This window comes from Petaurus breviceps, unplaced genomic scaffold (genome assembly GCF_028583685.1).
Source record: "Petaurus breviceps papuanus isolate PSGF00001 unplaced genomic scaffold, PetGlider_PUasm1.0 551, whole genome shotgun sequence".
In the NCBI taxonomy this organism is placed as follows: Eukaryota; Metazoa; Chordata; class Mammalia; order Diprotodontia; family Petauridae; genus Petaurus; species Petaurus breviceps.
In genome coordinates this window covers 34,463,332-34,488,331 of record NW_027186372.1, presented here as the reverse complement: position 1 = coordinate 34,488,331, position 25,000 = coordinate 34,463,332, and the positions used below count along the sequence as shown (strand labels likewise).

At 40.9% G+C, this 25,000-nt stretch overlaps 2 protein-coding genes across 9 annotated transcripts in view; both read left to right on the top strand.

Annotated features, from left to right (window-relative positions):
- The window catches only part of HNRNPH1 (heterogeneous nuclear ribonucleoprotein H1), a 329,511-nt gene that overhangs the window by 84,309 nt on the left and 220,202 nt on the right, over positions 1-25,000 (top strand). The window lies entirely within an intron of this gene.
- The window catches only part of TCOF1 (treacle ribosome biogenesis factor 1), a 63,002-nt gene that overhangs the window by 8,128 nt on the left and 29,874 nt on the right, over positions 1-25,000 (top strand). Inside the window, exons 2-8 of the mRNA XM_069102729.1 lie at positions 2,977-3,032; positions 13,416-13,558; positions 14,318-14,406; positions 17,796-18,030; positions 19,170-19,240; positions 20,276-20,464; positions 21,275-21,502. Of these exons, the coding sequence (XP_068958830.1) occupies positions 2,977-3,032; positions 13,416-13,558; positions 14,318-14,406; positions 17,796-18,030; positions 19,170-19,240; positions 20,276-20,464; positions 21,275-21,502 (1,011 nt within the window). The remainder of the gene's footprint in view (positions 1-2,976; positions 3,033-13,415; positions 13,559-14,317; positions 14,407-17,795; positions 18,031-19,169; positions 19,241-20,275; positions 20,465-21,274; positions 21,503-25,000) is intronic.

The following is a 25,000-nucleotide window of genomic DNA, read 5'->3' as shown; positions in this document are numbered from 1 at the left end:
CTGGTCAGCTCCCACCCCAGCATCACAGACCTGTCCTGTCACTCTGACCTTTTGTTGACTCTCCCACTCCAAAATTGGATTCAAGGTATTATTTTAAAGTTGTTTGGAGGGGCAGCTAGGTGGTGCAGTGAATAGAGCACTGGCCTTGGAGTCAGGAGGAACTGAGTTCGAATCCAGCGTCAGACACCTGGCACACTTACTAGCTGTGTGACTTTAGGCAAGTCACTTAACCCCAACTGCCCTCCAAAAAGCAAAAAAAAATGAATTTGGAGAGGAATATTGGGAGAGTTCAGCTGGTTTGCTGCCTGTACTCCGCCATCTTGGTTCCACACACGCACCCCTCCCCCCCCAATTTTTTCTTTAAAAAAAATTTGTATTGCTTTCTTTTATTTTTACATCACGTACATTTCTTACTATATCCGTTCCCCAACCTCTCCCAGAGAGCCCTACTTTATAATAAAAAAGAAGTTCCATAAACCTAACCAATATATCAATAAAAATCTGACATTATATTAGTCAACATATATAAAGCACCTACTGTGTGCCAGGCGCTATGTGCAGTATTCCATGCCAGTAATCCTCCACTTCTGTCTAGGGGAAAGGGAAATAAATGTCTTCTCGTTTCTCTTCTTTAGAGGCAAGCTTGGTTATTATAATCTTACTATAATAAAACGGTATTCATGTTTGATTTTATTGTTTTCGTTGCTTTTGTGTATTTTTTTTTTTTTTTGCCTTTTGGAGGGCAGTTGGGGTTAAGTGACTTGCCCAAGGTTACATGGCTAGTTTTGGTATTTTTTGTGGGTGTTAAGTGTCTGAGGCCAGAACTGAACTCCTGACTCTGGGGCCAGCACTTTACTCACTGCACCACCTAGCTGCCCCTGCTTTTGTGTATTTTGTTTTCCTGGTTTTGTTTGCCTCATTTTGCATCTGTTCATGATTCTTTTTCTGCTTCTCTATTCTTCGCAGTCATTGTTTCTTATTGTGGTGTCAGCACATTCTTATATCACCGCTTGTTTAACCATTCCCCATTAATGGGCATATGCTTTGTTTTTAGCTCTTTGCTACCATAAAAAAGTGTTGTTATCATCATTTTATTGTGTAAATCCTTTCCTTTTGTCATTGAACCCTTATAGTGGAATCTTTAGGTCAAAGGAAGTGGCCATTAGAGTAACTTTCTTTGCATAATTCCAGAATCCCACTCTTCCCTGATTCTACATTTGGTAACAGCACTGTTGGGATTTAGCATCTCACTTTGATTTGTACTTCTGCAAATGCAATTATTGTGTGGTGTTGCCCCTCATTAGATTACTCCTCCAGGACAAGGGGTCATAGTATGTTGAGTCCAACCCTAACATTTGATATATGGGAAACTACAGCACTGAACTGTTGTGACTTGTCCATCACCACGTGACTGGAAAGTGTCCAAGGTGAGATTTGTCCTCAGGGCTTCCTGATTCCAAGTCCAGTTCCCTGTGCTGTCCTAGCTAAATGTTCTATCTTCCCTAGTAAGTGAATGAGTATTAGGCATAAGTCTCAATTTGCAGGATCTGTGAAGGAATTGGATTAAGAGTAATTAACATTTAAGGTTTTGATTTTAAGATTTTTGCTGTTTTGAACCTGACAGCAGCCTTCAGATGTAGGTACTATTGGTATTGTCCCTATTTTACAGATGAGGAAACTGAGGCCTGAAGAAGTCAGGTGACTTGATCAGGGTTACATAAAAGCAGAACTTGGTCAGGTATTCCAAGTTTAGCACATTCTCCACTAAACCATGCTATCAAGGATAGAATCAGGATTCCTCATTTAGCTTCTGTCCTGAAAAACTGTAAGACTCCCCTTTGTGTTTGGGCTTTTGTTTCCTTTGGATGTTCTTGGGATAGAACCAAAAATTGTTTGAAGTGTTGGGCCTGACATCTAGGACTTCATGATGCTTGGTGAGAGAATTGGGGCCTGTCAACTGGGCGCCAGGGAGACCATCCTGGCTTCATTTTCTTCTGAAGCATATCCTAAGTCAATTACACATTGGGAGGTGGATTGAGGAGTCTCCAGACTCTGCTTCTCCATTTGTCCTATACCTGTGCCAAGTGGGGTCCTTGTTAGCATTTAGGTTTGGAACTAATAGGAAGAAGAAGACTTTCCAAACATATTATGGGACACCTCTTATTTCAGAAATGTCAGAAGCAGAATGATATTGTGGTTAGACTTTGAGTCAGGAAGACTTGAGTTCAAATTCCACTTCTGAAACTTACTAGCTTTGTGACTATAGTCAAGGAATGACTGAGGCTTAGGTTCCTCATCTGTAGAAGGGAATGATACAATGATCCCATGACCTATTTCACAGGGTTTCTATGAGATTCAAATGAAATTGGATGTATCATTTTAAAGCACTATATAAAAATCAACTTTTGTTTTTATTTAACTCATGAATTGTCTTAAAATATTTTCACTTGGGCTCTTCCTTCTCCTTTGGTTTCTAGAAAATGATAGGTAGTGTCCATGGACCCTATATCCTTTTTAGCTTACCTGTAATGTAGCCAGTCCTGTTCTTCTTAGCATAGGCTAGCCCCATTTAGAGTCTTAGAGCCTAAAATCCATCCGAGACCAGCCTTTTATCCAGTTCTTACTCCTTTTCAATAGCTGTTTTTTAGGTGACTTCAAGTTGGAAGAATCTCAGATTGGAAGGAATTGTAGAGTTCATTAAGTGCTATCCCCTGCTCCATGCATTAGTTATAAAGGTGTGGATAAGCATTTCCTAAAGATGTCTTACCCTTTCAGCTTACATTACATTATGATAATACCTGAGCCATTTATTTTTTTTTACTCAAATCTCTTGATATGAAAGGTTGGTTGCTGTTTTCCAGATGCTAAAGCATTGGTGACTCCAAGGAAGCATCCATTTTCTTTTTTTTTTTTCTGCTTCTTTTATGTCCTTTCTGATTATATGCAGTTAATCCTTTTTCTTCTATTCCTCCTCAGAAAACTTTCCCAGCACAATCAGTGACCCTTCTGGACATCTATACCCACTGGCAACAGTAAGTCTGCACTCTGGGGCTCCTAGCTTGGGCTAGGGATAAGTTTGCAGGATATCAGGTCTGGAACATACTGGGTTCCTCCTCAGGAAATTCTAGGATGACCCCCCCTGAGTAGGACAGCTTGGGATTAGTGAGTGTTTAGTAGGTTGTAGGGGCCCTCATGGAAAACAATAGAGGGGCAAATATGCTTGCATATTGGTACTCTTGGATGGGGACACAGGGGGTAAGATGGGGGTAGATGTGTAAGGTCAGGCAGGAGGATGAATATAAACCAGAAAGCTTTCAGTCAGCCCAGACTTAGCTTGGTCTTCACAGAGGTTGCAAAGAGTTGACCTACTAAGAATGAGAAAGGAACACTTCACATTTAAGTGATTAAACAGGGCTTGTCTGTGTGAAATTTTCTCACTCAGGTCTCTTGGCTCTGGTGAGGAGAAGGGTCTTAAATTGATTTGGCTGTGTTCTCTTTGAATAATGTGAATGAGTCATTCACCCTAGATTACGTGTTTAATCAGTCAATCAATAAGCATTTCTTAAGTGCTTACTGAAGGCCAGGTACTGTGCTGAGTTCTAAGGATGCAAAAGAAGCAAAAGACAGTCCCTACCCTCAGGGGGCTCATATGCTACTTTAAAAACCTTTACACCAAGATGAATAACTTAAAATGCTTTTTTTTACCCTGCTTCATAGTATTTTAAACAGAGGATATAAAAAACAAAAGATATCAATTTTATATATAATATATATATATATATTTAAAGGTATGTCATTGATGACTGGAGAGGGTAGTTTCAGTTGAGTGATGAGGTCAAAATCCAGGTTAAGGAGTATGAGGAATAGTGGAGGCAAAGAGCTGTAGTTGGCTTTTTCTTGGAATTTATCTAAAGATGGCTTGTGGGGATGTTAAGATAAAGTGAGAGTTTTAAGGGTAAGAGAAATCCAGCTTTGTAGGCAGCAGGAAAAGAAGCAGTAGGGAGGGAGAAATTGAAGATTAAAGAGAAAAAGATTTGGAGGTCAAGCTTCTATAGAGACAGGAAGGGGTAGGATAGAGAAGTTGGCCTTGGTAGAAAGGAAGGGCAGTTGAGGCAGAGGAGGAGGGCAGGGATAAGTGTCAAGGAGTTTTGAGATGTAGAATAGGAGACAAGAGAGACCTTTGTTTTTTTTCTTTATATATACTCCACAGGCTGTTGTAAGGATCAAAGGAAATAGTATGAATGGGAAGCAGTTTGAAACTAATAAAGCAGAAAATAAATATACACACACATACATATATATGTATATTAGTGATTTTTTTTTGTTTTTGTATCACTTACATTTTGCAAAATAACCTTACTTCCCCACTCCCAGAGAACCATCTTTTATAATAAAGATTCTTAAAGGAAGAAAGAAAAAGAAGTCTCAAACTATTAAACACTTTTTTTTTTTAAAGACTGATGTTATATGTGGTAGTCTTCTGCAAAGGAGGTGTGGAGAGTTATTTTCTCATGTCTCCTCTTTGAGGCCAAATTTGATCATTATTATTTCATTCACTTTATCCTTCCCATTCATATTGTTGTAGTCATAGTATAAATTGAGAGGTAAGGTACTTTACTGAGGAGTTTGGGTCAGGAATCTTGAGATCTTTTCAGCAACTACCATGTGAAATGTCATCTAGGGATGAGGCAAAGAATTGCCTTGGGAAAATGAGGATTTAGCTGAGATTAGATAATAGAAATTTATAGTGGCTTCCTCCAGCACCAGTCAGCAGCTTTTGACTAGGAGCAGGGAAGGTGTACAGTTGGCTGTGATCCAGAATGGGGGTTCACAAGGCATGAGCACTGAAAGGACCTGGGTACATAAGAAATTCAGGGGTGGGTAGAAGACAAGGCATTTAGTTGAATTAACTATAGGGTAAAGCTTGGGAAGAGAGAACAATGAAGTTAAAACAAAATTGGTGGTCCAGAAAGAGTACTGACAGGCGGACTGGAATTGATGATGATGATGATGATGATGATAAATAATAAATTATATTATTTATCAACCAATTAAATGATATATAATAAACTACACCAACTATCATATATTAATTGTATAGAAAGTTGGATATACAAATAAATTCTTGTCATAGTCACCATTTCTGTAACACTTAGTATTTACCAGACCCTGCTAAGCATGAGGCCTCGATCACGGAAGTAGGCCACTGTCAGTTACCTTCCATCCGCTCTCTGTAACTACCTAGTTATACACATGTTCTCTTCCTTGATAGAATGTGAGCTCCCTGAGGGCAGGAACACTGCTTTTGCCTGTCTTGGCATCCACATATCTTAGCACAATGCCTGGCAGGTAGTGATAAGTCTTTAATCAATTGACCAACTGATGCTAAGATCAAGTATATGACTATTCCTTTGTGTGGCCAAATTGGGATGAAGGTGAAGGTCATAAGAATTGAGGAGGTTGGGGCGGCTAGGTGGCGCAGTGAATAGAGCACTGGCCCTGGAATCAGGAGGACCTGAGTTCAAATCCAGCTTCAGACATTTAACACAAAAACTAGCCGTGTGACCTTGGGCAAGTCACTTAACCCCAACTGCCCTCCAAAAAGCAAAAAAAAAAAAAATTGAGGAGGTTGATGAACTGGGAGGTCAGTGTATTTGAGTGATCATCAACATGTATATTGAAGTCCTCAAATATTATAAGGGCAGGAGTTTGGGTGAGGAAGAAAACCCGAGACCTAATTCTGAACTCTGTTAGAAAAGAGAGAATGACCTGGGGCCATCAGGTAAGCTGGCAGAGTTTGTGGGGTGGGGTTAGGTGCAAATGACTGGGTGTGTTTTATTACAAGATTTGCCATGTGTTCATTCATGATGTAGCCTCTACCTCACAGGAACTAATAATAGTCATATTTTTTTTACTTTATGAATTTTAAACTGCTTCCTATTCATATTATTTCCTTTGATCCTAACTACAACCTGTGGAATAGATGAGATGGATATTATTATCCCTAATTTATTAATGAGGAAACTGGTTTAAGAGGTGAGCTCCCTTGGCCAAGATCACACTGCTAGTAAGTACTCGGAGGAGCCAGGACTAGAATCCAGGTCTTTAATAGGATTGTAGAGATCAAAGGGGATCTTCAAGGCCATGTAGTCCAGCCCTTTAATTTTACAAAAAGGGGGACTGAGACCTAGAGAGGGTCAATGACTTGTCCAAGTTTATGTAGGTAGTGTCAGAGTGGGATTTGAATCCAGGTTCTCTGACTCCAAAGCCAGTAGTACTCTTTCTACTATACCAGCCTGACTACCTTACTAACTGTATTACCTCCACGGATCTGGGCCAAGGCAACTGGGCTGAGGCAGGATGGGAGGCACTAAAGCAGGGATGGCTCTATACTTCTTGGTTGCCTCTTTTAAATATTCCTGCCAGGGTGGAGAATTCTTTACCCCTCCAGTTCATTCATTCATCAGCTTCTTTCAAGGTCCAACTAAAAGAGACCTTCCTGATTCCTTCTCTCGAAATTACTTTATGTTTCTTTGTATGTAGGTTGTATTTTCTTTTTATTTATGTACATATTGTTTTCCCCAGTAGAACATAAGCTGCATGAGAGCAATGACTCTTTGTTTTTCCATTGTTGTCTCAGTGACTAGCATAGCTCTTGGGTCTTTGGTGCTTAGTAGGTGGTTAATAAAAGTTTATTGAATCAATCACTTTGTTTAAAAGAGAGGGCCCATTCTCCTCTTTCTGTGTATTGGTAGATGACGAACTGTGATAAAGTTCCCATATTTGTCTTTCAGCTGTATCTATATGCACCAAAGTGAGTCCTCAGTCCTGGGAGTGAGGTAGGAGGAGGGGAAAAGGTAGACATGCTGAGCTCCTTCTTCTACCTCACCTCCCATGCCTTCCCCTCATTCCCTGAGAAAAGGATACGGAAGTTTTGGCCAATTTAGTCCTTGCCAAATCACACCTTGTCTGACCCAACTGACCCTAATTGGGACAAGGAGGTTAGGTACTACAGGAGTCAGGAAACTTGGTTTCTCTTCTTTCTTCTGTCTTAGACAGGACAGTTGGCACTTCATTGGATGATCTTTCCTTTGCCCCATTTGAAAAGTTGTGCTAGAGTGAGGATTAATTGGTCTCTAAGGCCCCTCAGAAGAAGGTGCCATATAAACACAGGATTCCGGCTTTAAAATTCTCTCTTCCACCTCAGCAACCGACTCCATTCCAGGTAACACTTTTCTTTGCTGTCAGTGAGAGGAAGAGTTGTGTAGTGGATAGAGGGGTGGCCTTGAAGTCAGGAAAACCTGAGTTTGAATCTTACCTCAGACAAATACTAGGTGTAAGATTGTAAGTAAGTCACCAGACCTCTCAGCATCTCCGACAACTTTTTAAAAAAACTCTATGCCAGTTGTCATATCTGTTGAGGGAGTTTCCACACTGGAAGTTCCCTACACTGATAAAATCACAGATCTGGCCAAAAATACCAAAAAGGTGGGATTTGGGGCCACATAGTCCCTGGGAGGAAGAACAGGAATGGCCGTTAATGGATGCTTACTTACTGTCCACCTTGAATGGGATGTGAGGGGTAAAGCAGAAGTTAGGACATGGCCCTAGCTGAAGCCTGGCTCCACTGGGAAAACCAAAGCACAGGAAAACAAAGTATATAAAATATATTATCCAGCGCTTAAATTGTGTGATTTGAACCAGCCAGCAGTCTCCAAAATGGGGCTGCAGTATATGGAAGATGATCCTTTGGGGGCCTGGAAAGAGCTTCTCTTTATATTTTTAAAATCTAATAAGAAGGAAATTAATTTTCAGTAACATTTAAAATGTAGATTGACACCAGTGCCCTGACTCATTATTTCCATATGTAGCAAGTTATCCTGAGGGAAGAGTGAGTGTTTTCCAACTCAGAAACATTGACACAGTCATCCTCATTCCTCTGCTTTCGGCAGGTTGTAGCCTATTATAATTTAGGTGGAACAGGCTAAGCAGATTTACAGATTATGACTTTTAGCCAAACTAACCCTCATAAAATGGACAAGTAGGTTAAAAAGATTCCTGCAAAGAAACGGCAGAGTAAAGTTAATACTAATAACTGTGAACACAAAGGAAAAACTAAAAAATAGCAGAACTCTCACTTCTCCTACCCCTAGTTATAAGCTCTTCTATCAACCACATTGCAAGGTAATGATGAGCTAATCAGATTTGACAGAAGTAGGCCAAAATAATTTGAAAATATCAAGATTATTTGAAATATGAATTTGACTCTATCATAAACAGTGAACCTATGGTTAAGTGTATATTGTACCTTGACATATTAATGATAGCATGAAACCATCATGATTAGCAAAACATATCAAAACTAAGCATTTGTTGAAAAAAAATGTCCCATTTATATAAAAATTCTCAGATTTGCATACTTTGAAAACCTGGAAACAGAATTTTCTAACCTTAAAAAATCTTCCAAACAACGAATTTCAGTGGGATTTGAAACCCATTTGTTAAAAATAGAAAAATATAACACTTTTTAATGTTTGCAAGAATAACTGAGTAACATGAGGGAAGATGGAAATTGACAAGCCAGATTTTAGCAAAGACCTTTGCATAATTGGTGGACCAAGATTGAAAAATGAGTCTCATGATTTAGTAATTGCCGCCAACTGTGTACTTCATTTTGGATCCACAAATCTTTGTGAGGCATCTTTTTTTTTTTTAGCTGTGACACCTATTAAAGCCAAGTATTGAAATACACAGAACTTAGAACCAGTCATTTGGTGGGGTAGTGAGGTGGTTCAGTAGATAAAGCACTGGCCCTAAAGTCAGGAGGACCTGAGTTCAAATTCGACCTCTGATCAGACACTTGACATTTTCTAGCTTTGTGACCTTAGGCAAGTCACTTAACCCCAATTGCCTCACCAAAAAAAGAAAAAGAACCAGACATTTGGTTTGCTAAACAGGATTTTGAAAAATAATGAAGCATATTCATTCATTCATTCATACAGTAGTTGCTTTATAAATGCTTTATGTACATTTCTCTCTCACTACAATATATTTTTGTGAGAGAAAGGGGACTTTGTACTTTGGTGAAATAAAAGTATTTTAAAATACTGTATATTTCATCTTTCATCTTGTTTTTAAAAAATTTATTTTTGTTTATATTTTCTAAGGACAATAAGATGGTGCAATAGATAGAGTGCTGAGCCTAGAGTCAGGAAGATTCATCTTCATGAGTTCAAAATCTGGCCACAGACACTCATTAGCTATGTGACCCTAGGCAAGTCACTTAACCCTGTTTGCCTCAGTTTCCTCATTTGTCAAATGAGCTAGAGAAGGAAATGGCAAAGCACTCTAGTATCTTTGCCAAGAAAACGCCAGATGGGGTCATAGAGAGTCAGATAATACTGAAATGACTGAACAACAACAAAAATGTTTCCTGGTGTATATAATATTAGTACAATAGTAAAGTATATAATTTATGAATAAATATGCTTATATTTAGGATACTTGACCAGACATGTTTATTGACAGGTTAAAACAGAAGGTTGGCACCCACTGCTTTAGACTGTCAGATCAGAGAAGAGAAGGATCATTGTGGGCCTGAGTAGTTAGGAGAAGGCTTCCTTAAGGCAGTGAACTTGATCTTAGCCCAGACGGAAGATTGTCAAGAGTTTGGATTGTTAGAAATAAGAAGTACATTCCATAGGATGTGCTGGAAATGATACTTTAATAAAGTGCTTTTGAAGTTTATGGTTTAATAGCTCATATTTGGATATGAACTGCTATAACATAATAAAGACATGAGCGATAATAAGGAGGCAGATGAGCTATTATAAAAACATGGTATCGTAAATTTAGAGTTTATGAAATGCTGTCCTTATAACCACTTTGTCAGGTAGGATGAGACATGTGTTATTAACCCAACTTTATAGATTAGGGAACTGAGGCTCAGAGTGGTGACATGAATTGTTTAGATTCATGCTGCTAGTCAGTGCTGGAGCCGTGACTTAAAGCAGACTGCTTCTACCCAGAGACTAAGAGGTTCATTTTGCTTGGCCTCAGCAGGTGCAGCTAGAACGAGTTTGGTATAAGAAAGGAGGTTTCTAATTCCCAACATTCAGCGTTGTCCAGAAGTAGAATGGGGCTGCCATGTGAGGGGACTAGATGCTGCCAACTGAAAGTGCTGACAAGGAGGGTGCAGAACTAGGTGTTGGGATGGCATAGAAAGGTTTTCTGCATTAGGTAGAAATTGGACTAGGGGACCTATGAGATCCCTTCCAACCCCTATATTTTATGATCTTGCTTTTTTTTTTTTTTTGGAGAGGGGAAGGTAGGGCAATTGGGATTAAGTGACTTGCCCAAGGTCACATGGCTAGTTTTGTGTTAAGTATCTGAGGCCAGATTTGAACTCTGGTCCTCCCAACTCCAGGGCCTGTTTTCTATTGTGATCTGGCAAAGGTCAAAGCAATATCATGACAGGGCAGTTCAATATTTATTCAGACCTTGATTTAGTTACAAATGGAACTGGACTATGAATCAAAACACGACCCAGATACTAACTTCTTGGCCAATCTCAAGTTTTATTGTTGTTTTTAGATTCAACATACCAGTTTGGAATAGATGAAACCTGTGTTTTCTTAATTCAAGTCCCCATTTCTTTCATTTCACCTTTAAAATCAATCTGAATAAGTTCTAAAGGAAACAAACAAAAAGGGCGATTTTGTTACTATCTTATTAAACTTAATGTACTTTTAAAAAACAAACTACACAAGAGAAATGCATAACTTCACATACAACCCTTTTTTTCTTTTGAATATTGAAATGCTTGTTCGTAATTAAGCAATAAGTAGGAAAAAGGAAATATATAAAGATAAAATAAATCTTGATAGGAAAAAATAGAGCCCAAAATATGTGTTACCTACTAGAGACAGTAAGAGAACCAAATTCACATTACATGCATACAAAGAACGTCAAAAGGGATCAGGAAAAATGGTGATGTGGTTATTAATACATTAAAGTCATTTTTGGGGAAATGGCATTAACACTTGTTAAGTAATAAAGTTACAGATATGGACAGTCATTTACAGTCATGGTGTTTTGGTTTGAATTCATGCTTTTTTTAACTTTTCTTCTGTATTTGTTCATGTATCTGAATGCCTGTATTTGTCAATTAAAGGCAAAGTAAAATTTATATTTAAAGGAAAAATTAGTCTAAGTCCCAGCTGAAGTGATGAAGAGGTAGATTTTGAAGCTGTTGTTTTGGGGGGACTCTAATAAGCAAGATCTTGCCTTTTCTGGGAATCAGAAAACTGAAGGAACAAGTTTCCTTAGATTTCTTACTTCCCAATTAGTCAAGGAATTATAAATTGAGAGCTAGAAAGGACTTTAGAGATCATCAACCTTCTCGTTTTATAGATGAGGAAACTGACACTGAGAGAGAGGTGAAGTGACTTGTTCTAGGTCACCAGTGTCTGTAAGAACAAAGCTGGGATGCAGATTTAATCAATCACCTGACTAGTCAAGGGTTTGTCTCCCCACACTACTCTGTACTCTCTCACTCTTTCCTTATGATTCCATACTTGCGTGGGGTGTTAGGGATGTCATGTTGACAGAATGATATTTTAAAAGCACAGGTCTGACCGCGTCATTTTCCTGCTCAAGAAGCCCCAGGGGCTCCTTATTTCCCGCAGTGCCATGGCACATAATAGCCACAGAATAGATGTTTATTGGTTGATTGATCTAAGCACTATACACAATGAATGCTTTGAAAAAAAAGTTTTTAATTATATGTTCACTTGTGCTCTATGACCCCTAGTGTAGTACTTTATACATAGTAGACACCTGATAAATATCTGTTGAATTGTTAACTGTAAGGGTCAGCAGCATAGGATCCAGTCTGAAAAATGGTTAAGAGAAAGGTGAATGAGTGAGGTGAGAAGGAAGGGCCTAAATATAGAGAAGAAACATGGAGATGGCTTGTATAGTTTAAAAAAAAAACCCACTAAAATCAGAAAGACCTGACACTGCTATAAACAATCTCTGTGACTCTGAACATTCAGCCTCACTTTTCTTTATCTGTAAAATGGAAATTATGTGCCAGCTTGTGCAAACTAACCTCTAAAAGAGGTCTGTCACGGTGGGGGGGGGGTTTGGGGGGAAAGAACAAGGGGACACCAGAACTTAGGTCTTTTTTTTCCACTTAGTAGCATTTAAAAAAAAAAAAGTGCATGTAAAGATAGTTTTCAACATTCACTTTTATAAGATTTTGAGTTCCAAACTCTTGTCCCTCCCTTCCTCCCTCCTCACCCCCATTTCCAGGACAGCAAACAATCTGATATAGGCTATACATGTACAATCATATTAAACATATTTTCGCATTAATCATGTTGTAAAAGAAGAGTCAGAACAAAAGGGGAAAACCACAAGAACAGAACTTGGGTCTTTGAGATAGTGCCAAAGACCAGGAGGCCTCGCCTAGGTTTCTCTGTTGGTGTTGTTCAGTCCTTTCTGCCTTCAATGGATGGAGGCATTTCTCTTTTTTTAATTTTTATTTAGTATTTCGTTTTTCCTTAGTTACATGTAAAACCAGTTTTAACATTTATTTTTAAAATTTTGAGTTCTAAATTCTCTCCCTTTGCTCCTCCCCACCCCTCACCCCACCTCCCCATTGAGAAGGCGAGCAGTTCGATGTAGGTTGCACATGTGTGGTCATGCAAAACACTTTCATAATGTTGTGAAAAAATTTCCCTTCATCCTATTCCTCCCCACCCTGTTTATTCTGTTCTCTTTCTCCTTTTACCTTGTCCCTCCTCAAAAATGTTTTGCTTCTGACTCCCCCCTCTTCCAATCTGCCCTCCCTTCTGTCCCTCCTCCCCCTTTTCTCTTATCCCCTTCCCTCCTCCTACTTTCCTGTAGGGTAAGATAGATTTCTATACCCAGTTGAGTGTGTATATTATTCCCTCTTTGAGTCAGTTCTGATGAGAATAAGGTTCTCTCACCTCCCTCTCTTCCCCTCCATTATAAAAGCTTTTTTTGCCTCTTTTATTTGAGATAATTTACCCCATTCTACCTCTCCCTTTCTCCTTATCCCAGTACATTCCCCTTATCCCTTAACTTTATTTTTTGCATATCATCCCTTCATATTCAACTCACACTTGTGCCCTCTGTCTAGATATACTCTCTTCTAACTACCCTAATAATGAGAAAGGTCTTATGAATTACAAATATCATTTTAATGGAGACATTTCTTAAAAGAATCTTAAATGAATCAGTTCTTTGGAATGTAGTGCTAAGCATTCTTATTGATAGGGGTAACATGGTATTGGGGAATGGGATGTTGGGCAGCATGTTACATCCCATCACTTATTAATTGTGCTTGCTGTACCTCTCTGTCTTCCCTTGCAAAATCTTTCCTGCAGAACTTCAGAAGTTGCTAAGAAACGCAAGGCAGAAGAAGCAGATGGAGAGATTCCCTATAAGGTCAGAGTGTCTGATCCTACAAGCAGCTCTGAGAGCTCAGAGGAGGAGAAGGAAAAAGAGGGAGTGGGGACAACAGTGAAATGTAAGTCTAGTTTGTAGGCTTGGGGAAGAACATGAGGAGCCGCGTAAGGTCTCTAGCACCCAAGGCGTTTAATTTGGTGACCTGTTCTTCTCCTCCCCGCTGTCCTTCCCAGAACTCTGGCAGGCTGCCCCCTTCCCTAGTGGCTTTGGTGGTTCATGGTCATTGAATCTAAGCAAGTGAAAATTGTACCTTTGAAATGGAACCTATGGCAAGGAGACTGAGCCTCTTGGGATTGGCTCTCCTCATAACCTCTCTTTTTAATTGAGCACTGACAATACTTTGGTGGGTTTTGGCTACCTCAAGTGGTATTTTACAGAGGTTGGGATTGGGAATTTGTAGCCAAAAAGGAAGCTGGGCGAGAAGGCAGAGGAGGTGTTAGCATGGGCCTGCTGTGTGGGAGAGCTGCATTGCCTATGAAAACTAGCAAGTTTTTTTGTATGTTCCCCCATGAGGGCATCCTTCTGAAAGCCTGGGGAAAATCCATCTGGAGCCTAGTTTGGATTTTCTTGTAGTTAAAGATAAAACTTTTCCTAGTACAGAGTTTATTATTATTAGTGGAAAAACATCCTGAGTCTTGATTAACCACTGTAAGCTGAAGTCAGAACAGCATTTCTCTTGTCCCTTGAGCCCTATGTCTAGACTGTTCCCTAGATAATAAATATCCATTTTTATCCTTGTATGCCCGCCCTGGCTAGGAAGGGGGTAGGTTCTTACTTAATCAAGCTACAGTTGACTCTGGCCCCCTTCCCCATGTTTCAGCCACCAGAGTGCTGTATTCCAACTCTGTATCTTTGACAAAGGACACCCAATGCAAGAATTCACTGTCAAAACCTAAGGAAAAGGTTAAGGTAAGCAAGAAGACTGCTTCACAAGAATTGGCACATTAGGGTGCTAAAATCCTGGCAAACTAACATCCTTCACAGTGTCATAAAAGCCTGGAGGAGGCCGGGGAAGTGATGCTTCCCTGGTGGTCCATTGGTTGCTTCATCTAGGCTATCTGTCCATTTTTCTACTACTTACACTTAGAAAAGAGCAGTAGTTCTCACACTTTTTGATTCCAGGACCCTTTTAAACTCTTTAAAATTACTGAGGACCTTCCAAAATGCTTTTGTTTTATATGGATTATATCTACCAACATTTACTCAATTAGACATTAGGAGTTCCTTAGTATGATTTTGAAAATAGTCTTGACTTCAAAGACCCCCTGAAAGTGTCTCTAGAACCCTGAAGGGTCCCTGGACCACTCTTTAAGGACCTCTACCTTAGAAATTAGTCCAAATGCCTCATTTTGCATATCCTTCACTCCCCCCAAGGACCCCACATAGTTGCATAAGGTTACAACCACTAGAACCCAGATCTCCAGATTCTAAGGTTAATATTCTTTCCACTATATCTTAATTCCCCCTAGCTATCTATCTCCTAAATTTTCTTATCAGGGAAGAAGAGATCAACTTCCTTTATAAAATGTCATTGAGGGGAAAGGGAATAGATTTGAATATAGGCCTCCCAGAAAGCTTCATTTATAAAGCTTCCATTGTCAAAGCCCACTGTCTTCATTCCCTCATTTAATAATCATTAAATGCCTGCACTATGCAAAGCACTACCATACACTGTCAGAGATAGATAACCAAGACCTGGTCCTTAATCTTAGGGAGCTAACAGTCTAGCTAAGAATATGACACAGGCACAGATATTCAACACTACATAATGTATGATGACTAATGCAGCACAGAATATTGTAAGAAATGTACAAAGAGCCCTGAGGTCTAACAAAGGAAAGGATGCTTCTGACTGGGAGTACCAGAGAAGGCTTTAGGGAGGGGGTGGCATTTGATTGGAAGGATGCAGAGATTGTGGAGGAGGATATCTTAGCTGTATGGAACAATCTCAGAATGTGGGATATGGATGAAGGAAAGCAAATACTGCAGTTTGTTGGAATAGCTTGGTATGGAAAGAAATAGTATGAGATAAGATTGGAAAGATAGAAAGAAGTACCAGGGCTGAGGAATGTGAACTTTATTTTAATAGGTAATAGATTTTTAGCAGAGGAATGACAGTAGATTATAGGTTCATGGATTTAAACCTCAGACAGAACCCTTGAAATGTAACTTCATTTTTTTTTTAAAGCAATTGGGGTTAAGCAACTTGCTCAAGGTTACACGGCCAGTTATTTTGTGTGGTTGCCAAGTATCTGAGGCTGGAAGCGATCCCAGGTCTCGACGCCGGGGCCGGCGCTCTTACCCACTGCGCCACCTGGCCACCCTGTAACTTCATTTTTACAGAAGGGAAAAAACCAAGACCCAAAGTCTTGGTTCAGGTTCACCCACATAATAAGTGGCAGAGCCTGGATTCAAACACAGACCCTGTATTGCTGAGTCTAGTGCTCTGTCTGCTACACTATAGTGTCCCTGTCCGTGATAAGAAAGCCACATATGTTAGTCATGTGGCAGGTCTCAGTGATAGAGACTGAGAGACTAATCAGAAGCTGTTTCATTTGTCCCAGTAGTTGTCTACCAGGCTGGTGGCAGGGTACCTCCTGGGGTAATGTTGTACAGGGAGATTATTGGCATCAGACTGGCAGAACCTCAGAATGGAAAAGTGCCTCAGTGGGCATCAAGTCCTCTCTGAGCTAATGCGTGAATCCTCTCTCTAACCCCAATTCAGTAAGCATCCATCTGCTTGGAAACCCACTAGTGACAGAAAATTTGGGTGTATTGAGAGGGTGGGGGAACAGCTCAGGAAAAAGCTTCTTCTGGCATTAGCAGATGTGAATTCTAGCTAGGTGAGATGCCTCAGTTTGGCATTTTGTCACTCTTTTCTACCCAGCCTCCCAGTGCTTTGCTATTGAGGCAGAAATATGTGGCTATCATGGGCATAACCCATTTGTTATTCTGAGTCCTCTACCACATGCAAAGTAAACTAGGTCTTGTCACCAAACCCTGAGGCTGAACATCCCCATGTGCTGTATGCCCCTAGGAATATGAGGGGCTTATTTCAAAGGGCCTTTCTAGAGAGATTGTGAGAGCTTGGGAGCTTGGCCTCAAGAGCCCGAAGGTCCTCTTTGCTGGGTACCCCCTACATTAGAAGCCCCTAAGGGCTGTAGGCTGCCAGTGGTCAGGCACCACAACCTCTGGAGAGAGGAGTCTAATCTAGAGTTTCCCTTGGGTCTATGCAGACACTGACACTGTAGCCCTCATTCATTCTCTGCAAATGCCATCAGGTGAGTTAAGACTCACTGGATTAGAGAGTCAGAGTCAACCTTAGATGTCATCTCAGCCAACTCCCCTCATTTTACAGATAAGGAAACTGAGGCTTCCAGAGTTTTAAGTGACTTTCCCAAGGTCCAGAAGTAGTTATTCGAAAAGCTGAGGACTAAGCTTAATACAGAAGAGGAGAGAATGCAGCAAGCCTGTGAGGAGGGGCAGTTGGTTGGAGGAAGGAAAATGCCCTCTTGAAAGATTGGCTGGCAATTTCAGCTCTGCAGGGGACTGTCATCCAGTGTAACGTATGTAGGATGAGCCCCAGTCTGAACTCTTTCTTTTGCACCCAGGAGTGGTGCCCTTACTCTGTGCCTGGGGAGAGACAGAAAGCTTGTAGCCCCCTGAGATGGTGGGAGTTGGCCAGGTTTCTTGGCAATGATGTGTGCTGCTAGATCCCACAAGTAGGTCTTGGAAGGAAGGCTAGGTACTTGCAGTGTGACTATGGGCAAGCCACTTAGCCTCCTCTTTCCACCTCAGTTTCCTCATCTGCAAAATGGAAGAAGTTAGACTAGTTGACCTGAGGTACCTTCTAGGTCAAACACTAATCCAGTTGTTCTGACCTCTGGGATCAAGTAGAAAAGGGCTATAGCACTTTAGCAAAGTGACTCCTTCACAGCAACCCTCTGAGGGACGTAGTACAAATATCACCATCCCCATTTTATAAATTAGGAAAAATGAAGGTCAAACCTTTTAAAAAGGGCTTTACTCAGGACACAACCGGCTGTAGGTGCCCTGGCTCCCAAGTTTAGCATTTTTCCCATGATATCATTGAGTTAAGATATTAAGCGATAGCTGTCTTGTCGTTTTCTTCCTCCCTTCTCCCATTCCTCAGTGTCCCCAAGACTCTGCTTCTCCAGGCCAAACATGCCTTCATCCTACTCATCTGTGTGAATATTGGGGATTCCCAAGACACGTTCTAGCTTTCTCTGTCACCTATGTATTACCTGTGATTACAGTTGTTTCTCTTTCTCGTGTAGACAAAGAATAAGAAAGGAACCAGTAAGACCCTGGTGACCTCTGCATCACACCCTGACCCCCTCGAAGCACAGACCACCTCTGAAAAGCCAGGCCCAACGGTGTCAGTGCAGTCCCCTTCCAAAAAATCCCCAGCAGCCCCCAGAAAGCAGGCAGCACCTCCTCCGAGCAGTAGTTTGGCCACACACGGGGAGGAAAAGGTCGCTTCCCCTGTTGTTAAGCCGGTTCCGAAGCCTGGTAAGAGGATTTTCCCCTGTCACTTCTTGAATTGAGATATCCCTGGGTTCAGGGGAAGGCTAGCTTGTGCCCTCATCCTCAAAGCACAAGACCTTATCCATGAAACGAAGAGACCAGAAGGAGTCAAAGATCTTTTCTATGTTCATTGGATCCTTTTCTTGGATCTTTAGGGCAGGAAGAGTTATCTCTCCTCTCTCCTCCCCCCTCCCCAATATACTTTCCGCAAGCATCTTGCTCCTTCCTTTGGGTTTATAATGTGCTTATGACCATAGTGAGTTACCTTCACTATAAGGGGAGCAGGGGAATAGGGGGACAGGTGATGCCTTCTGTGCCTGTCAGAGATGCTGGAAAAGGCATTCCTGCATTGAGTTCAAGGTTGTACTAGGTGACCTCAGAGGTGAAAGGGCAGCTCTGAGGTTAGAATCCCACTCTGTCCTGTTTTCCCAGTTTGCTTCAGTGTCACTTTCTGCTGAATGGGGTAGCACTGCCTAAACACCTTGAAGGAGTAGAGATGCCTCTGGCTAAGGAAAGAGACAGTGAGCTTGTTCTAGGTCCCTTCAGTCTTTATTAGATACTTTCTGTGTGCGAGGCCTTGTAAGGGGTACGGAGATACAGAAATGAATGGGAGGCATAAGCCTTTTTATAGACCTACTGTGTGCCAGGCACTGTGCTAAGCACTTTACAGATATCTCATTTGATCCTCATAACAGCCCTGAGAGGTTGGTGCTGTTATATCCCCATTTTACAGTTGAGGAAACTGAGGCAAACAGGTGAAGTGACTTGCCCAGGGTCTTACAGTTAGGACATGCCTGAGGCTGGATTTGAGTTCAGGCCTTTCTGACTCTGTGCCTGGCACCACCTACTATCTGCTGGAATAAGGCACAGTGTTTGCCATGTTCATGGAATTAAGTTTTAGTTCATTCATATGCATATATGGAAACAGCTACAAGCAGATACTTTAACACACAAGGAACAGAGCAGCTATACAAAGATAGTCTTGGGGTTTGGGGATCATCACTCCTGGCTGATATTTAGCCCTGCCAGCCATTCCAGGATAGACTTTGTGGGTAGGGAAGTAGGGTCTGTTCTGATGAGAGAGCAGGAACAGGCACGTATCTCATATTTTCCTCGTGTTCCAGCGCCAATGCCTCCGGACAAGAAGACAGAGAGCAGCAGTGAGGACTCCTCATCAGATGAGACAGATATAGAGGTAACTCTCACATTCTTCTTTCCCTCCTGCACCCCTCCCCTCTCCAGCAGGTTAGTATTGATAGTAACCAGGCCCCCCAACTGCCTGTGGAATCAGTGTTTTGTGTCTTTATTCAGTAAATATTGAGTACCCTTCTGTGCTAGGCCCTCTGGGGCATACACGGTCACTTGTGCTCATGGAGCTTACAAGTTAGTAGGGTGGGTAAGATGAATAAGACAGGGACCTGATTTCTTCCTTTTAGCTATGATAAGATTAGGGAAGGCACCCTTGGAAACTTTAAAGCTGTGGTATGACCTTTACTATTTTGCTTGATGGTTGGTTGTTTTCTTGCGGGGGAGAGTAGGAGGGAGAACATCCATACATATAAGATGAAACGTTTGTTTCATTTGACTATTGACTATTGGAGTTCATCTCTCATTACCCTCAGCCCTGTAAACTCCTGGACAGCAGGGACTGTATCTCATTTTTCTTTTTATTCCCCTAGCATCGAGGATGCCATTCCACAGAGACTCCAACAAAAGTGTTTATTGCATTTGTTGCTGGTGTCAAGCTCTAGTAAAACCATATGCCAGTTTAGAGTCTTCAAAATGGCAAATTATTTTTTTTAAACGGCAAATTATTCAAAGCAATTTTTATTCTCTTACTGACTAATGATCTTTTGTTTTCTAATAAAAATGTTGAATACTCTATTTAATTTTACATCTGATTTTTTTTCTAGTCCTTTGTATTTTAAATTAATAGGGTGATTATATATTAGATGATCAGACTAAGAGAATGTTTGTATTGATTTTTTTTTTAATGCCCTAGACTGCATGCTACAGTGGAACTCTGTTACTAGACCCTGAATGGTTCCACTGGAATTTCAGTGAGCCCAGTATAGACAAGTAGAACAGAGTGGGGAAATGTGCTTTGATGCAGATAATGCAGCGGTATACTTGTCTAACCCCTACTTTTGCATATTTTCTCTGCCCCAATTAGGTCACTACCTTGGGCCACTAACATGTTCTTTCTTTTTATGTCCCTTCCTTTGATCAGATGGGCACCTCTGCCCTGGTGAGAAGTGACTCTGCTGCCTCAGTTCCCACCAAGGGGTCCCAGGAGAAAGTGGTCACCCCCTCTCCTGGGACATTAGTGACTAAGCCTCGGACAGCCAAGGACAAGAGTCCAGAAGAGACTTCTGAGAGCAGTGATGAATCTGAGGATGCCCCATCACCCCAGCGACAGGTGAGGCTGTGGGGGCAGGGACAGTGTAGGGATAGCTTGATTATCAAATAAGTCTTTGCCCAAGAAGAATATACTTCCAAATTGATAAAGGCTGAGTCTTGAGGTTTCCTCTTCCCTTTGGACCCTGCAGGGAGGAGGTTGAGGTTTCCCCAGAATAGCCCTTTGAGTTTGAGACAATCAATTTCTTAATATATCCTGCCTCAAAAAAATTGAAAGTAGTGATGATGATGATGATGATGATGATGATCTCCTAGTGAAATTATCAGTGGAAACTCTTCAGCTGAAAAGCTACCATTAGATCCCAGGAAAAAAGGATTGGCTTCAACTCCTGGGGGTTTGCAGGACCTCTTAGACTTTCTCCACTTGGGCCGCAGAGTTTAAGAAGGCCTGGGTTAGAGAATGTAGCCCAAGGCCATTCAAAGCTGGGCAGCCCCTGGAAAGACATCGGAGCAGGCAGGTGTGTGAAAGGAAGCCCCAGGGTGCCAAGGAAAAGTGTCTGTCCTACTCAGTCCTCATTAGCCTTAAGGGAAACATTTGTAAGTTTCCTTGCCTGGTGAGTTTTTCATTATAAAGAAGGTGAAGGGACTGCTAATCCCCATTACCCTCATTTTCATGTTTTATCATGATTTGGGGGAAAGGGCAGTGGAATTGTAATCCAAGTATCTGGGTTTGTATCCCCAAAGTGCCACTGATTAACTTTGTGAGCTTGAACAGGTCATTTAACTTCTCAGGGCCTCAGTTTCCTCATCTGTAAAAATTAATGGGTCATGAAAGTCCATTCTGGCTATGAGTTCCTCTTTATGGTTCTAGACACAAGAGGTGAAAACACCGGGGAGGGTAAGCATGACCACTGCAGCCAAGGGGAAAACCATCACTCCATCCTCTAAACCGAATTTGGGGCTGCCCTCCAAGGCAGCTAAGACCCAGAAGGCAGAGGAGAGTTCAGAAACCAGTGAAGAGTCAGAAAGTGAAGAGGAAGATGCATTGCTTCAGAGACCACAGGTGAGGCCTGGGGGAAGAATTAGGTTAAACCAGGGGTAAGGAACCACAAATCCTTTTTATTAAGGGGATTTATTCTGTGAAGTTTGGACCGAGAGGGTCACATGTGGTCTTGTTCCCAGACCCCTGAAACCATACTGATCCCCAGGAAGTCCGGCCTATTCTAGGTCTTTATGTTTTGGAATGAATCAATCCTGTGGTCCAATGGGCTACTTGACTGGTGTTGGGAGTTGGGGGGTGGAATTTGACTTAGTTCTTGTTTTATTAGTCCCAATATCCATCTTGAAATTTGCTTTCCAACAGAAATTGCAACTTTGGCTCCCTGTTAGAAATCCTCTTAGATTCCCAACCTCCCTTTTTCTTGTCCCTCAGTGTAAAGCTAACAGTGATAGTTGCCTAGGTTAATTTCTCCTTAGGGGAGGAGTCCATTGTCACTCCAAGTTCCATTGAGACCCACCCCAAAGAGACAGTGACTGGTTTACTCTTGATCTCTAGAAATTAATGACAGTAAGCTGTCAAGGCCAAGATAAGAATGCCCAGACCACTGAGAAATGAGGTAACTTTCCCAGGGTCACACAGCAAAGGGAGAGTATGAAGTTGAACTCATATTGACCTAGCCCTCTGCTACTACACTGTGTGGTCTCTGACAGTTACATTTTTAATAGTATTTTGTTTTTTCCAATTACATGTAAAGACAAATTTTTAATATTCATTTAAAAAAAATTTTCTCCCTCCCTAAGATGGTAAAGAATTTTATATAGGTTATATATGTGCAATCATGTAAAATATTTCCACATTAGACATGTTATGAGAAAAGAAACAAACCAAAGTAATAAAACCATGAAAAAAAGTGAAAATAGTCTGCTTTGATCTTCATTCAGACTCCATCAGTTCTTTTTCTGAATATGAATAGCATTTTTCCTCATGGGAACTTTGGAATTGCCTGACAGTTAAATTAATATAATTAAATCAGTTTGATATAATGGAAAGAGCAAAGAACTTGTGTTCTCTCCCAAACTCATCAAAAAGTAGTCATTTAGTAGCTCCTAATTCCTCACTCTTCCACTCATTCCTGGATTCTGCCTTCTGGATTCTCCCCCTACCCAATTAATGGAGTCACAGAATTGAAAAGTTGATATAGATCTGGTCCAACCTATACATGAAAGAACTTACTCAACTAAAATTATGCTCTTTGAAGCCTCTGTTAGCTTCCTGATCATTAATTCTGGATTCCTTTTCTTAATCCTTATCCTTTTAAATCTTTCTGACACTTTTTTTTAAAGGCTGGGTCTCCCTGTTTTGCCCCATGCTGACAGTACAGGGGCTTCTCAGATGGCCCATCCTATTACTGATTGTCAGGGGAGTTTTAACCTCCATTTCCAACCTGGGCAGGTTTACTCTTCCTTAGGCAACCTAGCAGCCCAGTGATCCCAGGGCCCACGATGTTAATGCTAAATTCGGTACTGACACCCAGTTGACTTAGCCCACTGAGGCTCAGAACTCCCCAGCAATCTTAGCATCCCTGGTTAGCAGGGGACAGCCTAGGGCTGCCACATCTGACATCACTTCTCGTAATACTGTCTCCTTCTCTGACTTCCCTGACCTAGAACTCTCATGATGTTACTGCCTTTGTATATTTTATGTTTATCGCACTACGTCTTCTTTCAGTTCCCACCCACTTAGTAGAGGTAACCCCCTGTCATTGGCCATGTTCTGTCTTAGAAATATCATCCACTTTCACATTTTCAAGTCCTACTTCTATGTATGGATTCTCAGGTCTGCTCCAAGCTTGAGACTCACATTTCCCAACATTCCAGACCTTGATATGTCCCACATACCCCTCAGAACTCACATCCTAAACTAGATTGCACCTCTTTCTTTCTGGCTCTTCTTTTGCTTGCTTTTTTTCTACTCCTAGCACCACTATTCTGAGTTTGACCCGGGCTCTTAATCTCCATGGCTTCTTTCCTCCCCTCTCCCCTTCACCCTCCACATCAAGTTTCCAAGCCGTGTTCATTCTCCCACCACAGTGTCTCCCAAACCCCTGTGTTTATGCTTCTGTTTGTCATCGTCCTACCTTGTCCAGGAGCTGGTTCTTAACCTCTGTTGTGTCCTGGTACCCTTTGGCATTCTAGAGAAACCTATGGCCCCCTTCTCAGAATATTTTTAAATGCAAAAAGATAAAAGAAGTAGAATTACTTGAAGAAACAATTATATTTAAATGCATTTACAAAAATACTTTAAAAAACAAGTCCGCAGAGCCACACCCAAGTTAAGAGTCTGCCTCACCTCCTACAATAATTCCTGGTCTCTTTTCCCATAATCCATTTTTTATACCACTGCCAGATAGAGAGCCCATATATTGCCTCATAGGTGCCCAGTGAGAAAGGTACAAAAAGCTTTGTGATCATCATTTTGCAGACAGTGAGACTGAGGCCCAGAAAGGTTATGTCATTTGCCTCTCGCCACTTAGCTAGTAAATGTCAGAGGTGGAATTTAAGGGGATCTTCCTAACTCCAGAAGCCCAACCCTCTATCCGTTACATCGACCTTTCCTTCCTAGTCAGGGGGTGTAGAAAGCCTAAAATCCTCACACCTAGATTTGCATTCCCAGTTCTCCTTTGTGACCTTGAATGAGGTACTTAGCCTACCCAAGCCTTAGTTAATCCATCCATCAGATGAGGTGTTTGAAAGACTGATTCTCCTATAGTGATGGTATCAAAATGAAACATGCATATATATGGTGCTCTGTAACCACCAACTGCATATACCTGTAAGCCCTAAGTTAGATAAGGTCGTCTCATACACAACACTTGAGTGTTTAATTTTTTAATAATTAGGATGCATAAAAATTGGGACAGTCTTTTCACACTGTTCCCTCTCACATATTTTAGACCAAAGTGGATTCCTTGCACTTTCATGAATATAAACTTTGTTTTCTTTTGTTCATCCCTTAGTTTTGCCTCCTATCCCTAACTGTTGAGATGCCGTATATTTTTAAAGACCCTGATTCAAAGTTGCCTTTCCCAGGAAGTCTTCCTTGATCTTTGCAGTAGAAAATTATCTTTATCTATTTGTAAATTTGTTAATGTCTCACTCACATATTTCTTACACTGTAGTTTATTTACCTATCTCTAAGCTTCCTTATAGTTATTTACATTTCTCTCTAAGCTCCCATACCAGACTATAAGCCTCATAAGCCCATAGGACATACCTTTTTTCTTCCTCAGGGCCCAAATTCTGTACAAGATAAATGGAATTGTTGGGTTTTTGTATAATTTAATTTTAGTATTATTTGGTTATTCTGGATTTGATAGACATAGTCAAATATAAGCATTTCCATAGACACTACACAGGAATAGGGGCAAAAAAAAAGGATTATACATGAAACCATGAATCTCTATTATTTCAGTTGGTATTTCTAAAAGAATATAATAAATTCCACATGTTAGTTTCCAGACTATCCTTCTTATCTGTGTTTCCATCTTCTGTTCTCTTCTATGCATTTTAAAAAATGCTACAGTGATTCTGTTTTTTT